A 23,440-nucleotide genomic window follows, 5' to 3' on the forward strand; every position below is an offset into this window, starting at 1 on the left:
TGAAGGATGCTTGGGGGGGGGCCTGGGGGAAGCCTCATTATGTGCGAGCCCAGAGACAATTAACTTTATACAGTTGATATAAAATATTTTACTACAGTATTTGGTTCAGAATCTTTTTTTTCTAGATTTTTCTCCTTTAAAATTGGGTGCGTCTTATATTCCGGAGCGTCTTATAGGGTGAAAAATACGGTACATTCCGAAATGTTCTATAATTTAGAAAAAATATGAATATATCTCAAAATTGTTTAGTAAGAGGCCCCTAATTGTTCATTTTTAGACACAATAAAATACAAAATATGGCCACCTTATATGTAGCTTTCAAAGACTAGTAATAACAGTATATGGAAATTATTTACACTGGCGGATTATAAATTATATATTTATGAATGCAGAGTGCAAACTGCAATTTTATATGGTGTAATATCAGTGTAATTGTGGCCCAGAGGATTTGTCGCTATGGACATAAACGTGTATTCTAACCCTTTTCCTGAACTACTTTGAGTCTTTCTGTGTACTTTACATGTTAACATTAAAAGACAGGTTTAACCAACATTAGCATTATCATTGAGGCACTCTTGCACATAATTGTAAAGACAAAATAAGGCATTTTGGTCCTATAAAAGATAACCAATGTAAGGATATGTTTATGACAAATTAGTTGGTGGCTTCTAAAACATAGATTTAGTATCAAATAAAGTAGTTCCCAAGTAAAAATAAAATCAATGTAGTTTGAACAACTAGAAATTCCTTCAAAATTGTTTCTCAATGTAAACTGAAAAAAAAAATATTATTCCATTTATTTTCCATATATGCAAACCTTCCAGGTACACTGTGACATTTCAGATCTTCTCAAGCGCATATTTCAGGGTTATTTGACTTATTCACATGACTGTGGGAAACAATAACATTGCTCATGCGAGAAAGGAAAGTCCTATTCCAAAATACATACCAGCTCTTATATGGCTCAGGTCTGCTAATTTTAAAGTTTTGAAACAAAATGGAAAAGTTGCTATTAATATATATATCGTGTCCACATTCTCTTTAATAGGAAGCCACACCCAGCCAAACCTTCTTTTGCCTTAATGATATATTAACGCAAATCTTAATAACTAAACTCTGTTACTTACACCCAGAATAAAAGTGAGTTAATTCACATAAAGCTTGCCATGACACCACATAGGGTTAATGTGCAACCAAATCACTTCCCCAAGGCATCGCTGTTTTTCCCGATTCCGCCCAAGCTCTGGAATCTCCTTACAGCAGGGAAGCCGGGGCGCATGAGAGCGCGGTGACATCAGGCTCGGGAGCGCGCAGACAGCCAACGCATGCGCAGAAACAAACAATATGGCGGCGCCGGTTTTCATGGGATGTGACCCAGGGACGTAATTTTTCCGAAGACAGCCCTTTTAATTCGGAGAGTGTCCCGGGAAATTACCGAACTGAGGGTGTGTGTGTCTATCAGAGCTTCCAGTTTCCAATACTCAAAGGCAAAACGAGGTGAGAAAATAAGTGATTCTGAGCTTTCCTGAAATACCATCGTAATGCTGATCCGCTTGTATGTAAACCCTATCGTTTCAACTGCAGATGACGGATTTTAGGCATGGCAAATGTAACTCCCATGCTCATTCTACAGCGTGTTGGTTTTAAACCCATGCACTAATCTGGCGTTAATGTGCTCAAATTTGAAATTGGCAGCAGGCTAAAAGTGCCAGCATCTGTGTGAGGAGCATACAGTAGATTGGGACAGATGCGTGTTACTGCATTTCTCCAGTGAAAGCAAATGATTTGGCGTGATATATTTTTCCAAAGTAGGTGTTTTATTCTGAGGAAATTAAAAGACTTTGATCTATGTTCACTTTAGAATGAACATCAAAGGGGTGCTTTATCTTTGGTTTTAATTATTTAGTTTTTCATCAACAGCTTTCCATTTTGGAATTTCATCTGGTTGCTAGGGTCGAATTTACCCAGCAACATGGCACTGGTTTTAATGACAGGCTGGAAGGTGAAGATCAACCATCAAATCTTCATCAATAGATGACGTTTTTAAATATGTACGAACTTGCTAATATCAATGGTACAAATATTTCAGCCACCCAATATACACACAATTTTTTGGTTTATTTAAAGCCAGCTATACATAGATGCTAGAGGAAGGAAAGAGCTAAAAGTGTTTTTTTTATTACCTTCTTTATAATGTATTTGTTATTTTTCTCAGCTTGCATGATGATGTCAGATGAAAAATGAAACAAGAAATAGTCTACATGGTCTGTAATTTGGATCACATTAAGCCTGCTAAAAATCATTTAAACATTAAATAAACCCAGTAGAATTGTTTTGCCTACAGTATGGATTATATTTTAGGGTTAAGTACAAGGGTTTGTATAATTATTATATAGGACAAAGGAAATAGTTCTAACAAATTAAAATATTTTCTTAAATCAGACTAGGAGAGATTGCTATCCCCTAATTTGGAGCTTTCTGGATAACAGATCCCATACTTGTACCACTCCCAAAATTCTTCCCTCTCTATAGCTGTGGCCTGCGAGAGAGCTTGCTATCTGAGTTGGAGAAACATTACCGACTGACGGTGGTTTGACCAGACATGCTTTTGTCTGGAATTGCTTTAGGGCTTGATTCTTTGCTGGGTGGAGCCATATGTAGGTATGCGCATGCAAATTTGGGGCCTGTGCGTACGCCACAATTGTACCCAAATTTGCATGCACATACAAATGTAAAATGTAAAGAAGAAGTAAACCCTAAAAACATATATAGGTAGAAATACTATATTTTAAATAGTGGACTTAGTGCATCAGCCCAAAGTTTGAGCTTTTATAACAATTTTAGTTTAGGATTTCAGAGTTGTGCACAAGGGGGTCACCGTCTTGGTATGCAATGGACATCATTATGTTTTAATGTCCAGCATGACAATGCTGTCTTGGAGGATGACAACGAAAGTAAAATGGCATCTGTGGTTGTTCTTACATAAGCAAACTTCGCTTATGCATTTGGCAAGGGGCTCTGATAGACTACTGTTTGCCCAAGTTGTTCTTACATGAGTTTCTTTGTCTTTTACATTATGATGTTAATTGCTCTGGTTTCAGAGCTGCCCTATAATGGGAATCTGAATTAATTAATGAACTATCTTGTATTGTGACATTTATATTCTGTATATCCTATATATTGTGAGTCAGTCCCTGAGCTCAGGTAACTTAAAGCAGCAGAGAGCATGTGCAATGAATAAGCAAAAAAGAAGATGGGAAGCTACTGGGGCACCTTTGTAGGCACCAATATTACCCACTAAAGGGCTGTGGTTGTTTTGGGTTGGTTCAGAAGCCCAAAATATAATGTCCAGTATTTCTAGCCTACTACTTTGTCAAGCTTTAGATCTCCCTTTAATACTTTGTATTTTCTCGAACTGTGTAGCTTACAATTGCTTCTGTACTACCCACATGCAAATTTTTTTTCTACCAGTGTAAAAAAGTCTTGTCCACACATTATGGATCTGATTCGCCTGTGGGTGCAAACATGGGCTGGTCCCTCGGTGGAGAAAACATATATGGTTATATATATATAAAACATATATGGCAGTAATGTAAGTGTGTCAGATTGTTGTACTACAGCATCATGCTAACCGCTTAAACCTAGAGAATACTAGGTGGCACATCTATACATTATTGAATGTATATGTTCCTGAACTTTTTACTTTTATTGAATTCAGATGGAATTTGACATACTCTTGTATTACCACGACATTGTTAAATTGCTTATGACATTAAGCCCACATCCCATCTAGTTTTAAGTATGACCAGGAGAGGGAAAAGTGGCTGGTTCTCTTATTGCTATGATACAGATCTCTGTAACTGAGCCTTTGTACTAAGAATTACCCATCTCGCCTGACTAAACTTAGCTCCTCCTTGCTGCTACATCACAGCTCTTGTTACCATGTTGTTAGACGGCACCCCGAGCAGCTAATTTGGTGAGTGCCTGTATATCTATTTGATGGGGGTGATTATTGTGTATAATTATGGGCGTTGAATATACTACTCCTCCAGGGGCTGCACGTGGGCAACCACGTTGCCTTGTGGATATAACAGCAGGAATCAGCCACAGGGTCACTGTCAGTTAATTGTACTTTATATTCTCTAGAGAATGACTGTAATTCTAGCCAGTATACCATTGATACAGCCATTAGCATTTGCTGACCCCATTGCACAGAAGGGCTTTATGTGCAATGGGGAATAGAGGGTCTGGGATCTATAAATCTTCTTACATGTTGAATAGAGATTAGAAGCTGGAACATTTTGACAGTCCAGTTGCATGACTCTTCTGCATAATGTAAGGGTCAAAAAGGTTCTTTTTTTTATGATTTGTTTTAGTTTAAGTTTAACCCCAACACTGACCAATGCTATCCTGGGCATTTAACCAGTAAAAGCAAAATGGAAAAATTCTGCGATTCACAATCAGGGCACATTCTTTGTTTATAAATTTATATTGGATTTTCTGTGAAGCTTTAGTCATTTCTGTGGTGTTTTCATGATGGAGCTGCATAATAACTATAAAGAAGAATCAGTGTTTCAAAGTTCACTTTATTTTTTTTGTTAATAAGCCTTATATTGCCCATTTCCTTGTGTTAGGAAACTTTAAACTTTAAGATAACTGCTACACAGCAGTACACTGAAGTAAAAGAAGAAAAGTGCTGCATAATGTGTCAGTGCTTTGTAACTAAAGAATATTAATTATATTATATTGCAAATAAGAAATGTAGCTCATGTAGCAAAATGTACCTACATTCATTTGAGGGTCGTTTTGTCAACCGCAATAAATCATAACTACCACGAATGACAAAACGTCCCTCGTTTCCTTCCTAGCGGCTAACATGCAAATTGCCGGTGGGAAAAACATACGCTGTGCAAAGCTGATTAAGTTACCTTGCGTATGTTTCCCCACTGGTGATTTGCAAGTTAGTTGGTGGGAAGGAAACAAGGGGATGCTTTGTTGCCTGCAGTAGCAAAGATTTATCACAGACAACAAAACGTCCCGTGTGCCATCACCCAACAGAAAACATTTTATTTAGGTCTAGGTTTGATTTAATTTGTATATTGTCATCTAAATTCAGCTATAATAATGAGAAATTCAGGTAGGCTTTATACTGAAAATATACTTGCATCTTTTTTTAACTGACTTTGTAGACAGCGTGTCGTAGATTGTTTCGTTCCTACGCCTTAATGCTGAAAAGGAATAAGGGCGGAAGTATCTGCTTTGTCTTGCCCTTTCCATACAAAAAGAGAGCTTTGTGGCACGTTAGTTTTAGGTTTTTTTTTTTTTTTTTTGTTACCAAGTATTTTACACCTGTATGCACAGTGTTTATAAACACTTGGCAAATTTACACCTGGGCAGTAACCCATAGCAACCAATCAGAAGTTTGCTTTCATTTTTCTACCTGCCACTGGATGCAAAAATCTAATCACAGATTGATTGCTATGGATTACTGCCCAGGTGCAAATTTGCCCAATGTTTATGAATAAGCCCTTGTCCAAGCTATATATGTATGTTTGTAAGTAATAAAAATGTAATATTAATCATTTGTATAATGATTATTATTATTTTACTTAAACTAACATAAAACCATGTTGACGGCAAGACAATCCTGATATATTTTTTATAGCCCCATTTCATTTTGGCCCATGCAACATCTTTTGTCTTCTAGGATGCATTCTGTCAGCCAAACAGGGGCATGCATATAAATTGTACATGTGTGGTGTGGCTTGATATGGGCTGCCATTAATAGAAAGAGTTACTTTTCTTATTTTTGTTAGTTGCTCTATCATTTTGCTCCTCATTTCTCTTACTCCTCTATGTTTCCACCCTGTTCAATTGTTATCCTTGTTTTTTGCACCTATATTTTTCTTTTCAATACCATACAACTATTTTTATACACTTTTATTTCTCTACTCCACTTTAATTTGTTTTTTCCTTAGCCTGTCTTATCCGTTTTCATTTGTTCTTTCCTTTTCTCCCCTTACTATTGCCTCTCCAGAGGTAGCTACTTGAAAATTTCAGGTAGAATTCTCAAGTCTCCCCAGCTGTCAGTGTACCTGGCAATTTTACGTGGTTCTAATCTTTTGGTCTTCCGCTAGTGGAAGTTTAGTGTGGCTAAAGCATCAAATGACTTATGGTTGATTAATACTAGTTTGTTGTAGTGAGTATACTATTGCACTATGGTACGATTCATATGTTTTACCAATGCAGATTTACGTTAAACCTCCCCCTGTCGGAAATCTCCTCCACGTGTGTTATCACCCTAAGCCTGCATGTCTATATTTAGATTAGTGGCCAGAGGACAAGACTTTAAGTTCTGAATGTCATTTTATGTATATCACATGCTTGCAAAATACATAGTTCTGTACAGATTTGTTGAGTCTTCATTTTGCTGTATTCATGTCTGGAGATTTTACTTCTGATAAGCAGAAGTAACGGATGTTTACATTGCAAATATAAAAGGGATATATAATATAGTCTAAAACAATCCTCTGTTTATTTGCTATGCTGGCAAACTACCTTGCAATATATATATATATAAATTGCTTATTTTTTTTTTTACATTTTTAATAATGGAAGCCCCCTTTGTTTTACTTGCATCACCCCAAGAAGAAGAATTTCACAATTATAGGGCAGTACTATTTAGCTGGAGGCTATCTAGAAGCTTTTTAAAGTGTCTGGTCTATTAAGAGTTCTATAGACATTTTTGTATGACATCATTTTAATATAAATCAGCCCTTCGATCTGCTCTGGTCCAGTGTGCTTGACCAAGATAGGTAGCTCTTTATTACGTGTGCAGTTTTTTTATGGAATTTAGGTTACATTACTTTTCCTCTCCCTTAGATAACCCACACAGTATTCTGCATGTACATAAGGATAATAGGAGTATTTCTAAGGCTCAGGCAGCCTAGCCCTGATCAGATCCCATCTGCAGATTTGTTTTACCCTTTGGGCTCACAAGTATAAGGTTTTCTAAAATGTGTTTTTGATCTGCATATAAATAGCACGGGAACCAGTTCCACCAGCAGCACATTTGGATAAAACCAGTTGATGAACATCAGCTTTAACAGTTTTTTATGAAAAACTTGGAAAAATTGGATTTCCACCCTAGACTCCTGATGTTTTTCAGATTTTTGGGCCCAAAAAAATCAGATGCTCTACTAACTAGAGTATTCCTGCATTTGTCCTTTTTACGTTTCAAATAATAGTTTTTAACTATACTAACCCTGAGAAATGTTTGCCTTTAAAGGAGAAAGAAAGGTAAAAACTAAGTAAGCTTTATCAGAAAGGTCTATGTAAATACAGCCATAACCACTCACAGAAACGCTGCACTTCTCTGTCAAAAGATTTTGTGTCTGTTTTCCTCTGCCAGAGACACGCACCTCTCTCCTTTCTCCCCTGCTCCCCCTTCCCTCAAGAATGCTAAGAATTCACTCCACCCCCTTTAGGAATGTGGATCTGAGCCAATCAGCAGGAAGCTGACTCATAGGGGCTGATTTACTAACCCACGAATTCGAATCCGAATTGGAAAAATTCCGATTGGAAAATGAACATTTTGCGACTTTTTCGTATTTTTTGCGATTTTTTTCGGCGCCTTTACGACTTTTCGGAAATTATCGCGACTTTTTCGTTACCAATACGATTTGCGCGAAAAAACGCGAGTTTTTCGTAGCCATTCCGAAAGTTGCGATTTTTTCGTAGCTTTAAAACTTGCGCGAAAAGTTGCGCTTTTTTCGTAGCGTTAAAACTTAAAAGGCGCGACGTTTTGCGCAAGTTTTAACACTACAAAAAAAAATCGCAACTTTTTGCGCAAGTTTTAACGCTACGAAAAAATCGCAACTTTCGGAATGGCTACGAAAAACTCGCGTTTTTCCGCAAAAATCGTATTGGTAACGAAAAAGTCGCGATAATTTTCCAAAAAAATCGCAAAATACCGATCATTACGAAAAAAACGCAATCGGACGCATTCGGCCCGTTCGTGAGTAAGTAAATGGGCCCCATAGTCTTACTAACTGAGCATGTACACCAGTCTTGCTCTTGGTGCAGGAGTGAGGCATTATGGGAACTTTCTTTACACAGCTCAGTGGTTTTTCTTCCTGTTTGGCTTCTGATCATCTGAACAGGAGAAATATGGGGAGACTTAAGGGCACTATTGAGAGAACTGAAGATATGCCTGCAGCTTGAGATGAACTCTTTATTAGCCTTTCCTTCTCCTTTAACTTAATAACCACTTGCCGCCGAGAACGTACTTTGAGTCATTGTACTTTTTTCATTGATTTAAGTATAACTTTTACAGGCACTGTGTAACATTCTTTTTAGTGTCATAGATTGCCTAAATGATCAAGTGAACAAAAGGCAAGTACTCCAACAATATTCAGGGGAAAACTGTCTCCTCTCCATATTCACTTGTACCTGTGCAGGGGAAATGGCTCTTTTTAAAAGGTTTCCATGCCATGCACTTTTTGATTTCATACTATTTTAAAGTTTACCGGTTCCCTAGTTTTTGTTTTTTGTGGAGGTGCTTGCACCGGGTTAACGGCTTCTTTCCTATTTTATTAATTTTTATTTCCTGTTATTTAGATAGCACCAACACTTTTCCACAGTGCTTAAAGGAGAAAGAATGATAAAAACTACATAAGCTTTATCAGAAAGGTCTACGTAAATACAGCCATAAGCACTCACAGAAACGCTGCACTGACTTCTCTGAAAAAAGATTTATTGTGTCTGTAATTCCTGTGCCAGAGACACGCAGCTTTCTGCTCTCTTCTGCTCCCCCCCCCCCTCAAGAATGCTAAGAACTCACCCCCCCCCCTTAGGAATGTGGATCTGAGCCAATCAGCAGGAAGCTGACTCAGTCTTACTAACTTAGCATGTTTACTTGGTCTGGGTGTCTGTGCAGGAGCGAGGCGTGATGGGAACTTTCTTTACACAGCTCAGCGTTTTTTCTTCTTGTTTGGCTTCTGAACAGTTGAAATATGGGGAGACTTAAGGGCACTATTGAGACAACTGTAGGTATGCCTGCAGCTTGAGATTAACTCTTTACTAGCCTTTCCTTCTCCTTTAACAAAGATTATACATCATTCACAGTCCCTGCCCCAGAGGAGCTTACAGTCTATGGTCCTTAACACACACACGCACAACTGACATATGCCAATGGGGTGACACCTTTCCAGCACACTGTGCAAACTAAACCTGTTCAAATCCGTGATTTGCTAAAGGGCATATTAATTTGTGCCCGTATTGGTGCATATGCGCAATTTGTGCAATTCTGCTTGAATTCTGAAAAAAATGCTGCATTAAGGTTAAAAAATTAAATTTGCTTGTGAAATCGATTTTTTTTAACTGAGTAATTAAATCATTTTTTTTTAAAAAGGTGAAATTTCAAAAATATGTTTTTACTGGGTGTTAAAGGAACAGTAACACCAAAAAATGTATATATTTCAAAGAAATTAAACTATAATGTACTGCTGCCCTGCACTGGTAAAAGTTTTGTGTTTGCTTCAGAAACATTACTAGAGCTTATATAAACCCTGGTGTGTAGCCATGGGGGCAGCCATTCTAAAGAAGAAAAGGCACAGGTTATATAGCAGCTAAAAGATAAACCCTGTAGAATACAATGGTGTCTTATCTGTTATCTGCTATGTAACCTGTGCCTTTTCTCCTTTTTTCCAGCTTGAATGGCTGCCCCCGGGGCTACACAGCAGCTCATTTATATAAACTATAGTAGGGTTCCTGAAGCAAACACCCCAGTTTTACCAGTGCATGGCCACAGTACATTATATTTCAATTACTTTAAAACACTTTAATTTTTTGGTGTTACTGTTCCTTTAATTTAGGTTAAGAGAAACTAAACCTCCCTTTAATTTTACCTCTTAGCTCCCATTGCCCTGCCCCTAAAACTGGATGTTATGTGGCCACTGAAGTTAGCCACCAACCCCTGCACAACTCTGCATGTAAAGTACACACTATGACTATGTGAGTGTGCTAACAGTTAAAATTGTTGGGTTTTGTATTTCTCTTACATTAAGGCAAGGTAAGCAAATGTGTTATTGTTTATATTTATTAGGCTTCTGTTAAAATGTGTGTTTTTTGGATATGGTAAACAATTAGTACTTTCACCTTAGTATTTTTTAAGCTCATTTGTGTTTTTGGAGTTTACCTATGTTATTTCATTGTTATTTGGTAAATATTAGGGTAACCATGCTCATCGATGTACACACTTTTTAAACTGGAATGTGCTATTTATTTCTAATTAAACATAGTTAATATACTATAATTGACACTTAGATTTTTTCTTTTTCTCTTAAGGTTCATGCAACAACAGACGACTGATGCAGAAGTTTTCTCATGGAAGAAAAAATCCAGGATCGACCATCACTAGCTACTAAGCTACCAAAATTTGGTGCAACAAAACAGTTGGGCACTTTCTTGCATCGGACAGCACAGAGTTCACATACAGGTCTACTTGCAAAATCAAACCACATTTCTGTAGAAAATAAGCACAATGACCTTGACAGAACATCAGGATTTTCTTTAAATTGGAGCAAGTTAAAGTGTCGGCAAAATGAACATACTGAAAAGAAACCTTCCAATATTAACACTGAAAAAGTTAATGATAAAAGATTTTCCCAGTCACAGACAGCAGCAGAGAATGATGGATCCAGATTTCGAGTAACAGCCAAAAACCTGAAACAAAGTAATATGTTGGTCACACGAAAACAAGATCTAAATGAAAACCATCTACCTGGACCTCCAAACTCTGGTAGGCTAACAAAAAATCATCCCCAGTTTGGTAGGACTATCTTTTCCAGCTTTAATGCTTTAAAATCACAAGTCAATGGTTATTACAGCAATAAGCCCCCAACTGGTTTAATGAGGCCACGGGCAAATTCTGCTACAACTAGAAATTTTTCTAATAATATTGTTGCACAATCTGCTGACAGCAAGAAGCCTTACTCAAGTGTGAGAAGATCACAAAGCTTTTCAGATTCAATTCCAAATTCTTTGCTCCCATCAACACACATGACAAGGTCTCATTCTTTTAGCAGAGAAGTAGATCTGTCAGGTCCATTTGAAACACATCAAGTACCTGTAAGAACATCCCTCAAACCAGCCTTACTGTCAAGGACTGCAAGGCACTATGAGCTGCCTAATGGCAGCGAGTCCCAAATAAAGTATGGTTTTACAAGGACATGCTCAGTAGGTCCTGCCTCTGGTTTAAGGAAAACTAGCTTATCTAATGGATCTGACCAAATTGTTCCTTCAGGATACAAAAGAACTCGCCCTTCTCTTTTAAAACCCAACAGAAGCCATTTGGCGATGGATTTAATCACTGATAGTACAAAAATGTCTTCTCACATTTCTTCAGTAACCGAGAACACTGGAACAGGGCCAAGTAGAACTGGGGAATCAACAGATGAACAACATGAAAACAAACTGAAAGGGAGAGATTTTGTTATTGATAATTATGTTCTTTGTGACAACCTTGAAAAAACAGACAGTAAAGACAGTTATTTTGGTGACGATATAGATGAACTCTCCATATCATCTTTGTCCTCCTCTGAAAAGAATGATCTGACTGAAGATTTCAGTGATGAATTTATAGATCTAGAAGAGGGAAATAAAACATCTGTTGATTCAGAAAAAGATCTGATAAAAAAATCATCTGCTGAATTGCCAGAAAATAAAGAATCTAACTTCAGAAAAACAGATGACTGGATTGGAATGAATATAACAGGTAAAATAATTTATTGTCATAGAAATTGGTAGCCAGTTGGCTGGTAATATAGGAACATTGTATTTGTTGGGCCTGTTAGGCCAGCTATTAGAGATATCATTATAGTGGGCTGATTTGAATTGAATTTAAATTAGTTTTTATCCAACAAAAAATCAAGGAGTCTTTGGACAGTAGATTATTATAATGCTTTTATTTCGATCCATTGCCATGCTATGAAAGTTACTTTGGTTTAGGAAGGTAGAAGTAATAGAGAAATTATTCATATTCTAGTTAAATTTTATCCTCATCCTGACCAATTAGGGTGGAATTCTCAGAATCCCTGTTACTTAAACTGTTTATTAAGGGGCAACAATGGTATGTATTGCAGGGATAAAATCATAATTAATAACACAGTAGCTGGCAACAGGCATTTCCTACCTCATAAGAGCTAAGAACCCAATGCATTCAAAATTTGGTTATGGAGTTGTGCTTAAATGACCTTATATACTAGTCAGATTTACTGCATGCCTGAAATAAATTGCTAGGGAGGCATTCTAATAAAAACAGTTGTGGCATATCATCTCCCACAATACAATTGGCTATGGGGGTTTAGTTGACTGCTGATGACATCTTATGATATAGTCATTATAATCATACACCATGGTACAAAGCATAATGATAGCTTACAGCAGGCTTTGCCATTTGGATTTTAGCTGCATGGGCTTTTAAGCCCAGCATCCTGCCAAAAGTCAAGGGTTCTGGGAGTTGTAGCCCAGTTACACCTGGAAGGGCGCAGGATTTGCTTATAGTTTGATCATGTCTAGTGAAACATAATGGATAGCCAGGGGCCTGTTAACACGACTTTATTTTCAAGATGGTATCTTATTTTAAAAGAGAAGGAAAGTCATAATTGCTGGAAGGTGTCAAAAGTATTTAATCCTCCGGGCCAGTGCTTCAATTAGGAGAAAACTGCACCTTTCCAGGGTAGATCTAGCGGGCACCAGAGCGATCCTCTTCTTACAGCGGCTTCTTTCTTTGCTACCCTGGGATCCACATGCCCAGTAGAGTGAAAAAGCCTGCTTTTCATTCTGTTGCACATTTGCAAAGAAAGAAGCAGGAAGAGGATCGTTCCATGGTAGTCGCTGGATAAACCCTTGGCTGGTGCAGTTTTCTGCCAACTGGAGCACCGGCCTGGAGTATCAAGGTAAGCGAATACAATCATTGGGGGTTCCATACTTTTGGCACCCTTCAGCGATTGTGACTTTCCATCTCCTTTAATGTCTGATTTTGTGATGATTTACTTTGTAAATCTACTTTTCAACAAGGCTTTAACGAAGGTTACAGATTACAACTGATCACTGTTGAGATTTGTCGTAATGGTGGGGATCGCAATGTGGCTATAATGTGTGTGTGTGTGTGTGTGTGTGTATATATCTATATATCTATATCTATCTATATATCTATATCTATCTATCTATACAGTGGTGTGAAAAACTATTTGCCCCCTTCCTGATTTCTTATTCTTTTGCATGTTTGTCACACAAAATTTTTATGATCATCAAACACATTTAACTATTAGTCAAAGATAACACAAGTAAACACAAAATGCAGTTTTTAAATGAGGGTTTTTATTATTTAGGGAGAAAAAAAATCCAAACCTACATGGCCCTGTGTGAAAAAGTAATTGCCCCCTGAACCTAATAACTGGTTGGGCCACCCTTAGCAGCAATAACTGCAATCAAGCGTTTGCGATAACTTGCAACAAGTCTTTTACAGCGCTCTGGAGGAATTTTGGCCCACTCATCTTTGCAGAATTATTGTAATTCAGCTTTATTTGAGGGTTTTCTAGCATGAACCGCCTTTTTAAGGTCATGCCACAACATCTCAATAGAATTCAGGTCAGGACTTTGACTAGGCCACTCCAAAGTCTTCATTTTGTTTTTCTTCAGCCATTCAGAGGTGGATTTGCTGGTGTGTTTTGGGTCATTGTCCTGCTGCAGCACCCAAGATCGCTTCAGCTTGAGTTGACGAACAGATGGCCGGACATTCTCCTTCAGGATTTTTTGGTAGACAGTAGTATTCATGGTTCCATCTATCACAGCAAGCCTTCCAGGTCCTGAAGCAGCAAAACAACCCCAGACCATCACACTACCACCACCATATTTTACTGTTGGTATGATGTTCTTTTTCTGAAATGCTGTGTTACTTTTACGCCAGATGTAACGGGACACGCACCTTCCAAAAAGTTCAACTTTTGTCTCGTCGGTCCACAAGGTATTTTCTCAAAAGTCTTGGCAATCATTGAGATGTTTTTTAGCAAAATTGAGATGAGCCATAATGTTCTTTTTGCTTAAAAGTGGTTTGCGCCTTGGAAATCTGCCATGCAGGCCGTTTTTGCCCAGTCTCTTTCTTATGGTGGAGTCGTGAACACTGACCTTAATTGAGGCAAATGAGGCCTGCAGTTCTTTAGATGTTGTCCTGGGGTCTTTTTTGGCCTCTCGGATGAGTTGTCTCTGCGCTCTTGGGGTAATTTTGGTCGGCCGGCCACTCCTGGGAAGGTTCACCACTGTTCCATGTTTTTGCCATTTGTGGATAATGGCTCTCACTGTGGTTCGCTGGAGTCCCAAAGCTTTAGAAATGGCTTTATAACCTTTACCAGACTGATAGATCTCAATTACTTTTGTTCTCATTTGTTCCTGAATTTCTTTGGATCTTGGCATGATGTCTAGCTTTTGAGGTGCTTTTGGTCAACTTCTCTGTGTCAAGAAATCACTTAAATAGGAATTTAAGTGATTTCTTGATTGAAACAGGTGTGGCAGTAATCAGGCCTGGGGGTGACTACAGAAATTGATATTGAAATTGAAAATTGAAATTGATAAACCACAGTTAAGTTATTTTTTAACAAGGGGGGCAATCACTTTTTCACACAGGGCCATGTAGATTTGGAGTTTTTTTTCTCCCTTAATAACGTAAACCTTCATTTAAAAACTGCATTTTGTGTTCAATTATGTTATCTTTGACTAATAGTTAACGGTTTTTGATGAGCAGAAACATTTTGTGTGACAAACATGCAAAAGAATAAGAAATCAGGAAGGGGGCAAATAGTTTTTCACACCACTGTATATATATATATATATATATATATATATATATCTATATATATCTATCTATCTATATATATATATATATATATATCTATATATATATATATCTATCTATATATATATATATCTATCTATCTATATATATCTATATATATATATATCTATCTATATATATACATATATATATATATACTCCACAGATTATGCGCACTCCACTTCCAAATGTTTAGACTTTATTCATGGATAATCACATATCTGTTACATCAACGTTTCGGTCCTGGTCTAGGACCTTGTTCACGATGTTATACCCTCATATATATATATATATATATATATATACATATACAATTCGAAACACATCGTAAAAAGACCTTGGAGTGCGGCTACAATGTGTTTCGAATTGTGTAATATTTCCCTGGCTGCACCCGGGCAATAATTATAGAGAAACTAATGGAGAGTTCGGAGTGGGGATCGCAATGTGGCTATAATGTGTGTGTGTGTGTATCTATCTATATCTATCTATATCTATCTATATATATATATATATCTATCTATCTATATATATATATATATATATATATATATATATATATATATATATATATATATTACAGTCCACACGACAGCACCACACTCCAAAATCTGCTGCTCTGTAGCTGCCCCTGTGCACGGGATATCATATAAATATCAAAATAAAACAGCCAGCACCAAGGGTCTTTGTGTTTCAAAAAATCTCTTGTGTATTATAATTGCATGTACAACCGACGTTTCGGTCCCTTTTGGGACCTTTTTCAAGGTGCAAATACATACAGCAACTCAGTTTAAATAGCCTCCTCCCATGAATCCAGGGAGGGCCAGTGACATCATATGCACATTAACCCCATAGTGACCATTAATACCATATACCAATTATATATTTTATAAAAGTGCATTCATACTTCATAATAAATCTGTTGCACATATTTAATACCCCAATCTAGTTAAAACTGCAACGATATTAAACAGCATACATGTGTATAAAATTGCCCCCACATCTATAAATTTTATCACCCACATAATGGGAAACCCTTTACGATTAGATATATATATCTCATTCTGTTAAAAAAAAAAAAAATCTTTTTCCACTTTTTTCTTTTTGCAAAATGTAGTTAGTCCTTACAAAGAGAAGAGGATTTCACCAGATATGGGTTATAGAGATCCATCTTCTTTGGAACTTTCCCCTTCTGATAGTTCTGGTGGCACATACATGTGGGATGAAGAAGGAATGGAGCCCATTGGAAATATTCATCCATGCGGAAGCTATGAATCTTCAGAGATGAACAGTCTGGTATGTTTCATGAATGCTAACCTTGAACAGCGTATTAGCAATAGTGACCTGGTTGCTAATTGTAAGGCATAGGTTAAATCCAAATCTCTTTTCAGCTCAGTGAATTCACTACACAACAAGTTCTGTGGCATAAACTTATCTTCCTTTTGTATGACTGAGGTCACTTTGTTCACTGCTAGAAGGTTCTTTAGGGCTGTGACACACGGGGAGATTAATCTCTCCGAAATGCCATCCCACCGGCTAGAATGTAAATCGCCGGTTGGATGGCCTACGCAGCGGCACGATTTGCCGAAGTTGCCGTGTAAGCCATCCTACCGGCCCGCCACAAGGGAGATTTGTAGCAGCGCGACTAATCTCCCCTTGTGTCACAGCCCTTAGTGACCCATTGCTCAACAACTGAGAGATCACTTGCCCCTCCATTTTATTGACACAGGTTGTTGTCTGGTGTTTTCTTGATAAGGGGTTTTTCTCATAATTATGATCACCATAGCTTGAGAATAAATAAAGCCTTTGAATCTGGACAAGTTTAAACACTAGAACTTTGACTTGAGGGTGTGACTTTTAATTGTTTTACTTGACACTATGTCAGTATGTTTTTCTTAATTGGCACCTCTGCAGTTTTGAGTCACCTTTAATTGCTGGTACGGTATGGCAGCTGATACAGCATGCAAGTGTGTGAGAGGTTGAACAGTGCACTTGCAATAGTACACAACAGCGACAGGCAAATCAGTTAAAGGCAGCAAAATAAATTCTGAATGCAATAAAATACACTTACTAGCTTATCTAGCTTTCTGTCTGTCGGACAAAACAGAAAATGTGCTGAAAAAAAAAAAAGTTTGGCACGTAAAATAACCAAATCATGTCCTATTATTATATGTTAAAATTGTGAAGCATCAGGGAGGACCTTGTATGAATATGTTAAAAGTTCACAGCAAGTGGTGCTTGAATTGTAAAACATGTCCAAAGGCATTTCGAAATAAACTAATATACAGCTCCCACTTCCCTGAAATTTGTGAGGATAACACATGAGCATACATGACTGTTGAGTTCATTTGCAAATGTACAGATAAGCATATGCCACAGACAAAAATGCACCTTTGTTGCAAGGTAGGGCAACTAAGGGTAAAGACACACGGAGCTACTTAGTAGCAGCTATTTGTCACAGCTACTAAACACCAGAAAATACCTCCTAATCAGTAAATGATCAGTATTGTCTGTTTTAATAGCCATGACAGGTAGCTGCTACTAGTAGCTCTGTGTGTCTTTACCGTAAGGGCTCTGGCACATGGGGAGATTAGTCGCCAGCGACAAATCTCCCTGTTCGCGGGTGACTAATCTCCCCGAGTTGCCATCTCACCGACTTAAATGTTCGCCGGTGGGATGGTAGTTCGGGGAGATTAGTCGCCTGCGAACAGGTAGATTTGTCGCTGGCGACTAATCTCCCCATGTGCCAGAGCCCTTAAGGTTGCTCTACTGCTTATCAGTCCATCACTGGAGTTCCAAACTGAGCTACTGTTTTATATATAACAATATTTAGTAGAGACTGAATGTGTATTTTTGTACAGATCGCCAGAGTCTCTGATTTTACATCTTTCATGTACTAAATTAATTGGGAAACAGAATGAACACAATGTAATGCAGCTTGCTGTCTGCTTAGTAAACCATCCCTTTGTCTACTGTGTACATGTTTAGGGCAAGGGGGTACACGGGGAGATAAGTTGCACTGCGACAAATCTTTGTTGTTGCGGGCTACTAATCTCCCCACAATGCCATCCCACTGGCTAGAATGTAAATCGCTGGTGGAATGGCATACGCGGCACCGAGATTTGCCAAAGTTGCCTTGAGAGGAAACTTCGGGTGACTTCAGCCATACATTCTAGATGGTGGGATGGCATTGCGGGGATATTAGTTGCCAACGACAACGGAGATTTGATGCGGCGCGACTAATCTCCCTGTGTCACAGCACTTATGTGAACCAGACACACTGTTATTGAGGCAAAGAGACCAGTAAGACAGACATTTTGCTTTGTGAGACATTTTATACACTTTTTTTTTTCTTTCTCAAATATAATAAAGATTTTTTTTCATATTAATTGAAACTTAAAGGAGAAGGAAAGTCAAAGTCACTTGGGGGTGCCAAAATGTTAGGCACCCCCAAGTGACTTCAATAGCCTACCTTTTACAACGGGCTGGTGCCCCTGTTCAGAGAGAACAGCACCAGCCCGGGGTAGCAGCGATCGCTTCCTCCTTCCTAGGTCGCTGCGTGTGTATGCGCAGTAGAGTAAAAAGCTGAATTGTCCCGGACAATCCGCAGCAGCGCGCATAGGAAGCGCTCGCTACAGGTACCCAGGGCTGGCGCTGTTTTCTCCTAGCAGGGGCACCAGCCCGGGGTGCGAGGTAAGCAATTAAAGTCATTTGGGGGTGCCTAACATTTTGGCACCCCCAAGTTACTTTGCCTTTCCTTGTCCTTTAATGCATCCTCAATTGGCTTGCTGGGGACACCTTGTGGACATTGGTTGTAATAGTTGTGAAATTATTTTCTGTTACACTTGCTTGGGTTTTTTTTTAAAATGTAACTTAATGACTGTGTGATTTGAAATAGCTGCATAAATTAAGATGATACTTTGGGACAGATTTATTCTCCAGATGTATTACCAGCCATTTAGTCTTAATAACTATTAGCATTTTATGCCTGTCAGCAAACATTAACTGAGTGACCTATATATCAATAAAGATAGATACACGTGTCAACTCATCAGAATATGTTCCACTACTTTTTCAGTGGGTATGTCACTACTAAACACAGTTCATCATCAGCGCTGAACACTACTACTTGTCTATATCCTTGATCAACAAAGTGTGTAGGCATCTTATCTTACTCTAGTACCTATGTATAACTCTAACATTTTTAGATTTTGCTCTGCTGCTTATATGTCTGTGCTAATAATTCCTGGGAAAGGTTAGCAATAGTGATGGATGAAATGTTTCGGCAGGCATGGATTTGCGGCGAATTTTTGCCTTTCGCCATTGGCGGATTGTTTCGCAATTTTTTTTTGACGTGCAACATTTTTGCTGTTTCGCGAATTTCCCACTGTTTCGCAAATCTTTTGAAAGATTCGCAAATTTTTCGGAGAAGCGAAACGGGACAGATTCACTCATCACTAGTTAGCAACATGGCAGTACTATTAGTTTCTGCTAGTTTAGCTGCTTTTTTTTCTTTTAATTAGTTTAGGGAAAAAAACATGATTATTTAGCTGAGTTTTTTTTTATCACAGCGTCTGAGCTTAAGTATTATAAATGTTTTATTTACAATTTTTAAATCTAATTACCAATCAAATTGCTTTTTAATTACTTCTACAAATCACTAGCTCTTTTGATATTATGAAAATTATAATTTTTAGCTAAGTTCCTTAGTTTTGGTGAGGTATAGGGAATTTACTAAAAGAACCCTGTTACATTAGACAGCTGTTACTATTTGAAAAATCATACTGTTTTTTTTGTCATTATTTGCTTTTGATTCAGTTTGGCGTCTCACAACTGTGTTTGTCTAGCAGATGAAAATGTGTCTGCCATCGCATTCATAAATCTTGTGAGAGACACAATAAATGAGGGATCCATTACAAGTGGTTACATTTGGGGACTTGTGTCTAGCTATCAAGTGACCTAATTTAAGTGCCCTGACCACATTCTTAGTCAATAGCATTTAAGTAGCATGCAGCATATGTGAAAAGGGATACACCCATATGCCTACTTGGCTCATTTGAGGAAATCTCCTAACGTCACATGGCAGATGTAATCATATTGTATCTCATGGTTAGAGTGGCGATCTATTGTTTGTACTTGCATAAGTGACTGCAGTGATACTTCAGCTACTGCTAAAGAACTTTTAAGACACTTGGAAGCATATCAGTTAATAATTCTAATACTGCAGTGGACTGAAAGGATATTAAAGCAGAGGGAGGTAAGATGGTTACACATGCATGTTATTATCCTGCACTTTTCACTGCCTTTGGCTGGTTGTTCTTAAAAGCAGCCTTCTATGTTAATGGGTTTTAAGTATGTGCACATTGTGCTTTATGTAAGATATTTGTACTCGTCAAGGATTGTGATTTCATGTTTGTAATAATACATCAGCAGTTTATATGTCTTCAAAATACGCAGGACTGCATTTTTATTGTTAAAACTAGCATTGCAAATATTTGCATACATTGTCATAAGCAACTTGTTTTATAACACATATGTCTACACACATGTCTAAAAAGGCTTATTTAAAAAACAGTTGTTTTGCTGCCTCAAAGTCTTCTTTGATCAGCCATTAAGATAATGAATCAAATTGAGAATTCTTCTGTCTGGAATAACAAAATCCATGGCCAATTTAAGGTTAAGACACCTTGTTTTCCACTAACCAAAGTCACAGACTGCCATGTTCTTTGCACTTTACCTCATCATGAGCTCCCAGAGGCCCAAAATGGACATCATGGGCATGTGCTTTCTAAAAGCAGAATGTAACTATGCCCTGGATGCAAGTGCTGACTGAATTAATGGTAATGGGCACAATTTAGTGCTCTCGAATTTGCATCTGGGGCATTTGTAAATGACCCCTCATCTGTTAATCTTAACAGGCCCTGACTTTACCCATCAGACAGTGATTTGTACCTTTGGCCTATAGATTTCTTTCAAAGTATTTAGGGTGCTGATTTTATTATTTAAACTTAGTGTCACTTTGCATTCATTAGTTTTCAGCAATGACCTATATTACATCTAAATAAAAATCTGACTGGCCCTTCTGGAAATGTTTCCTCTTGTTTGTAAATTTTGCCAAAAAGAAAATTGCTTGGTCGAATTTTATTTATTACATTGCGTACCCTATATAAGGAAGATTGAGCCAGGTGCTGGTCTCTTATTTCTAATATATTATTATTTCTATAACATCAGTAAGAGTGCTGTTGCAGAAGTTTTATTGTTAGACATATCAACTATTCAGTGAGTGTATAGTGCCCTCAGAAAATATGAAATATATAATACTTATTTAACTTTATAGAATCCTGTACACAAACGCAGTGAGAATGATAAAAAAACATTTAAACTCATGACAGAGACTTGGTTTGGCTTAATCATTTGAGGCTGCTCGGAGTGGCAGTATTAGCTCATAAGTGTCTGTGACACAAAACAGGTTTACCCTGGGATTTACGTTTATCAACATTCCTTAAATTCTACATACTGTTATACTATAAAAAGTTTATAAATATTCAAACATTTGTTTTCTGGCAGTTTTGCTTGCAGAGGATTTGTTTGTTTGTTTTGTGTCTGCTGTGGTTTGTGCCATGTCACACCTTTTGTGTTTGAAAAACATTTACCAGACAGAGGCTTGTACTTATGATGAAACATGGGACTTGAATGCAGATAGACACAGCACTAACATTTATATGATTCACCCAAACACAGGTAACATATCTAGGTTTTGCCTACCTCTGTTTGTCTCATATTACTAGTGTAAATATGTTTAAAGGGGTTGTTTACTTTAGTATGATTTAGGGAAGGGGTCCTCAAACTTTTTTTTATCCGTGAGCCACTGTGAGCAACATCTAAGGCTAATGCCACATGTAGTGTATGTAGCATATTCAATGCTTTCAGGTGCAGACACAAGGTAGGCAGATTTTACTGAAGTGGGACATATTCTTGGCTCTGGCACACGGGGAGATTAGTCGCCCGCGACAAAACTCCCTGTTTGCGGGCAACTAATCTCCCCTGCCTCGAGAGGAAACTTGCACGATTTCAGTGAAATCGCGCCGCCGCGTATGCCATCCCACCGGCGATTTACATTTTTGCCGGTGGGATGGCATTTTGGGGAGATTAGTCGCCCGAGACACAGGAGATTTGTCGCGGGCGACTAATCTCCCCGTGTGCCAGAGCCTTAAGGGGTTGTTGAGCAGCATGTTGCTTCTGAGCCACTGGTTGGGTATCGCTGATGTAGAGAGTAAAATTCAGCTATCAGTCTGCATGTTTTATTATTTCGCTTTTTGTTCAGCAATTCAGTTTCTAATTTCAACAGCTATTAAGTTGCTAGGGTCCCAATTACCTTGGCAACCAGGGATTGATTTGAATGAGAGACAGGAATTTCAATAGATGAGGGCTTGAATAGTAAGATAAGGAATAAAAAGTAACAGAGCAAATGTTTTATTGGCTGCTGGGGTCAGTGACCCCCATTTTAAAGCTAGAAAGAGCAAGGAGAAGGCAAATATTTCATAAACTATACAAAATGAATAATGACGTCCAATTGAAAAATTGCTTAGAATTGGCCATTCTATAACTATAATTTAGATTTTTTTAATTTATTAATTTCTGATTATCTAGATTCTAGGATGAATTTCCTTTTTTTTGTTTGTTTCCTACTGGATTTTTTTTAAAGCATGAATGTTAAATGTTTTTACATGGTTATGGAAATGTGGGTTAATTCTGCTTCTCTCCATGCCCCCTCCTTTATCCCTGATGCTGGGGTATTTTATTACAGCATTGCTCATCTGTTCTTTAGCAGTAACAGCTGGTTCAATTTGGCTGCTTGCCAGAATCTGTTATTGTTTTGGGTTAAGAGGTGCATTTGCTCACTAACCTCTAACAAAGTATATGACCTTGGAAGTTTTATTGCCACTTAGGGAAAAAATATCCCAGGGAAGTCACTGATGACATCCTTATCAGATTTATTTAATTGACTGGCAGTAGTTTCTAAGCTGCTATATGCATGTATTGTATTGTGCTTATAGCACATTGACATATAGATCATAATAATTTTATAGACTTTGCTTTTTGGTAGCAGGATGCTTGAAGTTGCTATAGAGGGTAGCCATAGAGGGTAGGATGAAAAGACTTGCTATGGACTGTGTGTAGCTCTCTTTGCTTAGAGGAGGTTGTGTTGACTCATCATTTGGGATTGCTACCTCAGTTGAGTTGAAATAATGGTCCTGCAGACCCACTTCCCAAAACAGTATGCACAGTTTGCATTCCTGAATAATTTTCTATTTTCTCAGTTAATTTATTTACTCCTATTAGCAAAAAACCATATGCAGAGCAAAAAGCTTAAAGATAAATCACTGTTCCTAGTAGGTGACATTTTTAATGGTTAGCATTTTGTAGTTTTCAAGTTACTATTTCAGAAACTATGTTAAGAAATGGTTGTTCCCATCGATACATTCCCTTCAACATTTTGTCAGAACACAAATAATTTTTTGTGACTGTTAGCTGTTGTTTTGGTGAAGT

General features: G+C 37.8%; 1 protein-coding gene across 5 annotated transcripts in view; it reads left to right on the forward strand.

Annotated features, from left to right (window-relative positions):
- Window positions 1–1,243: 1,243 nt before the first annotated feature.
- Window positions 1,244–23,440, forward strand: part of ccser2 (coiled-coil serine rich protein 2) — a 69,189-nt gene continuing 46,992 nt past the window's right edge. For 4 of the 5 annotated variants that reach the window (XM_002939724.5, XM_012966833.3, XM_012966831.3 and 1 more), the window contains exons 1-3: window positions 1,342–1,497; window positions 10,348–11,776; window positions 16,008–16,186. In XM_002939724.5, the coding sequence (XP_002939770.2) occupies window positions 10,387–11,776; window positions 16,008–16,186 (1,569 nt within the window). In that variant the 5' untranslated portion in view covers window positions 1,342–1,497; window positions 10,348–10,386. Of the gene's footprint in view, window positions 1,498–10,347; window positions 11,777–16,007; window positions 16,187–23,440 lie in introns of all 5 variants that reach the window. The other variant, XM_012966830.3, reaches the window with a different exon arrangement.

This window comes from Xenopus tropicalis, chromosome 7 (assembly GCF_000004195.4).
Source record: "Xenopus tropicalis strain Nigerian chromosome 7, UCB_Xtro_10.0, whole genome shotgun sequence".
NCBI lineage: Eukaryota > Metazoa > Chordata > Amphibia > Anura > Pipidae > Xenopus > Xenopus tropicalis.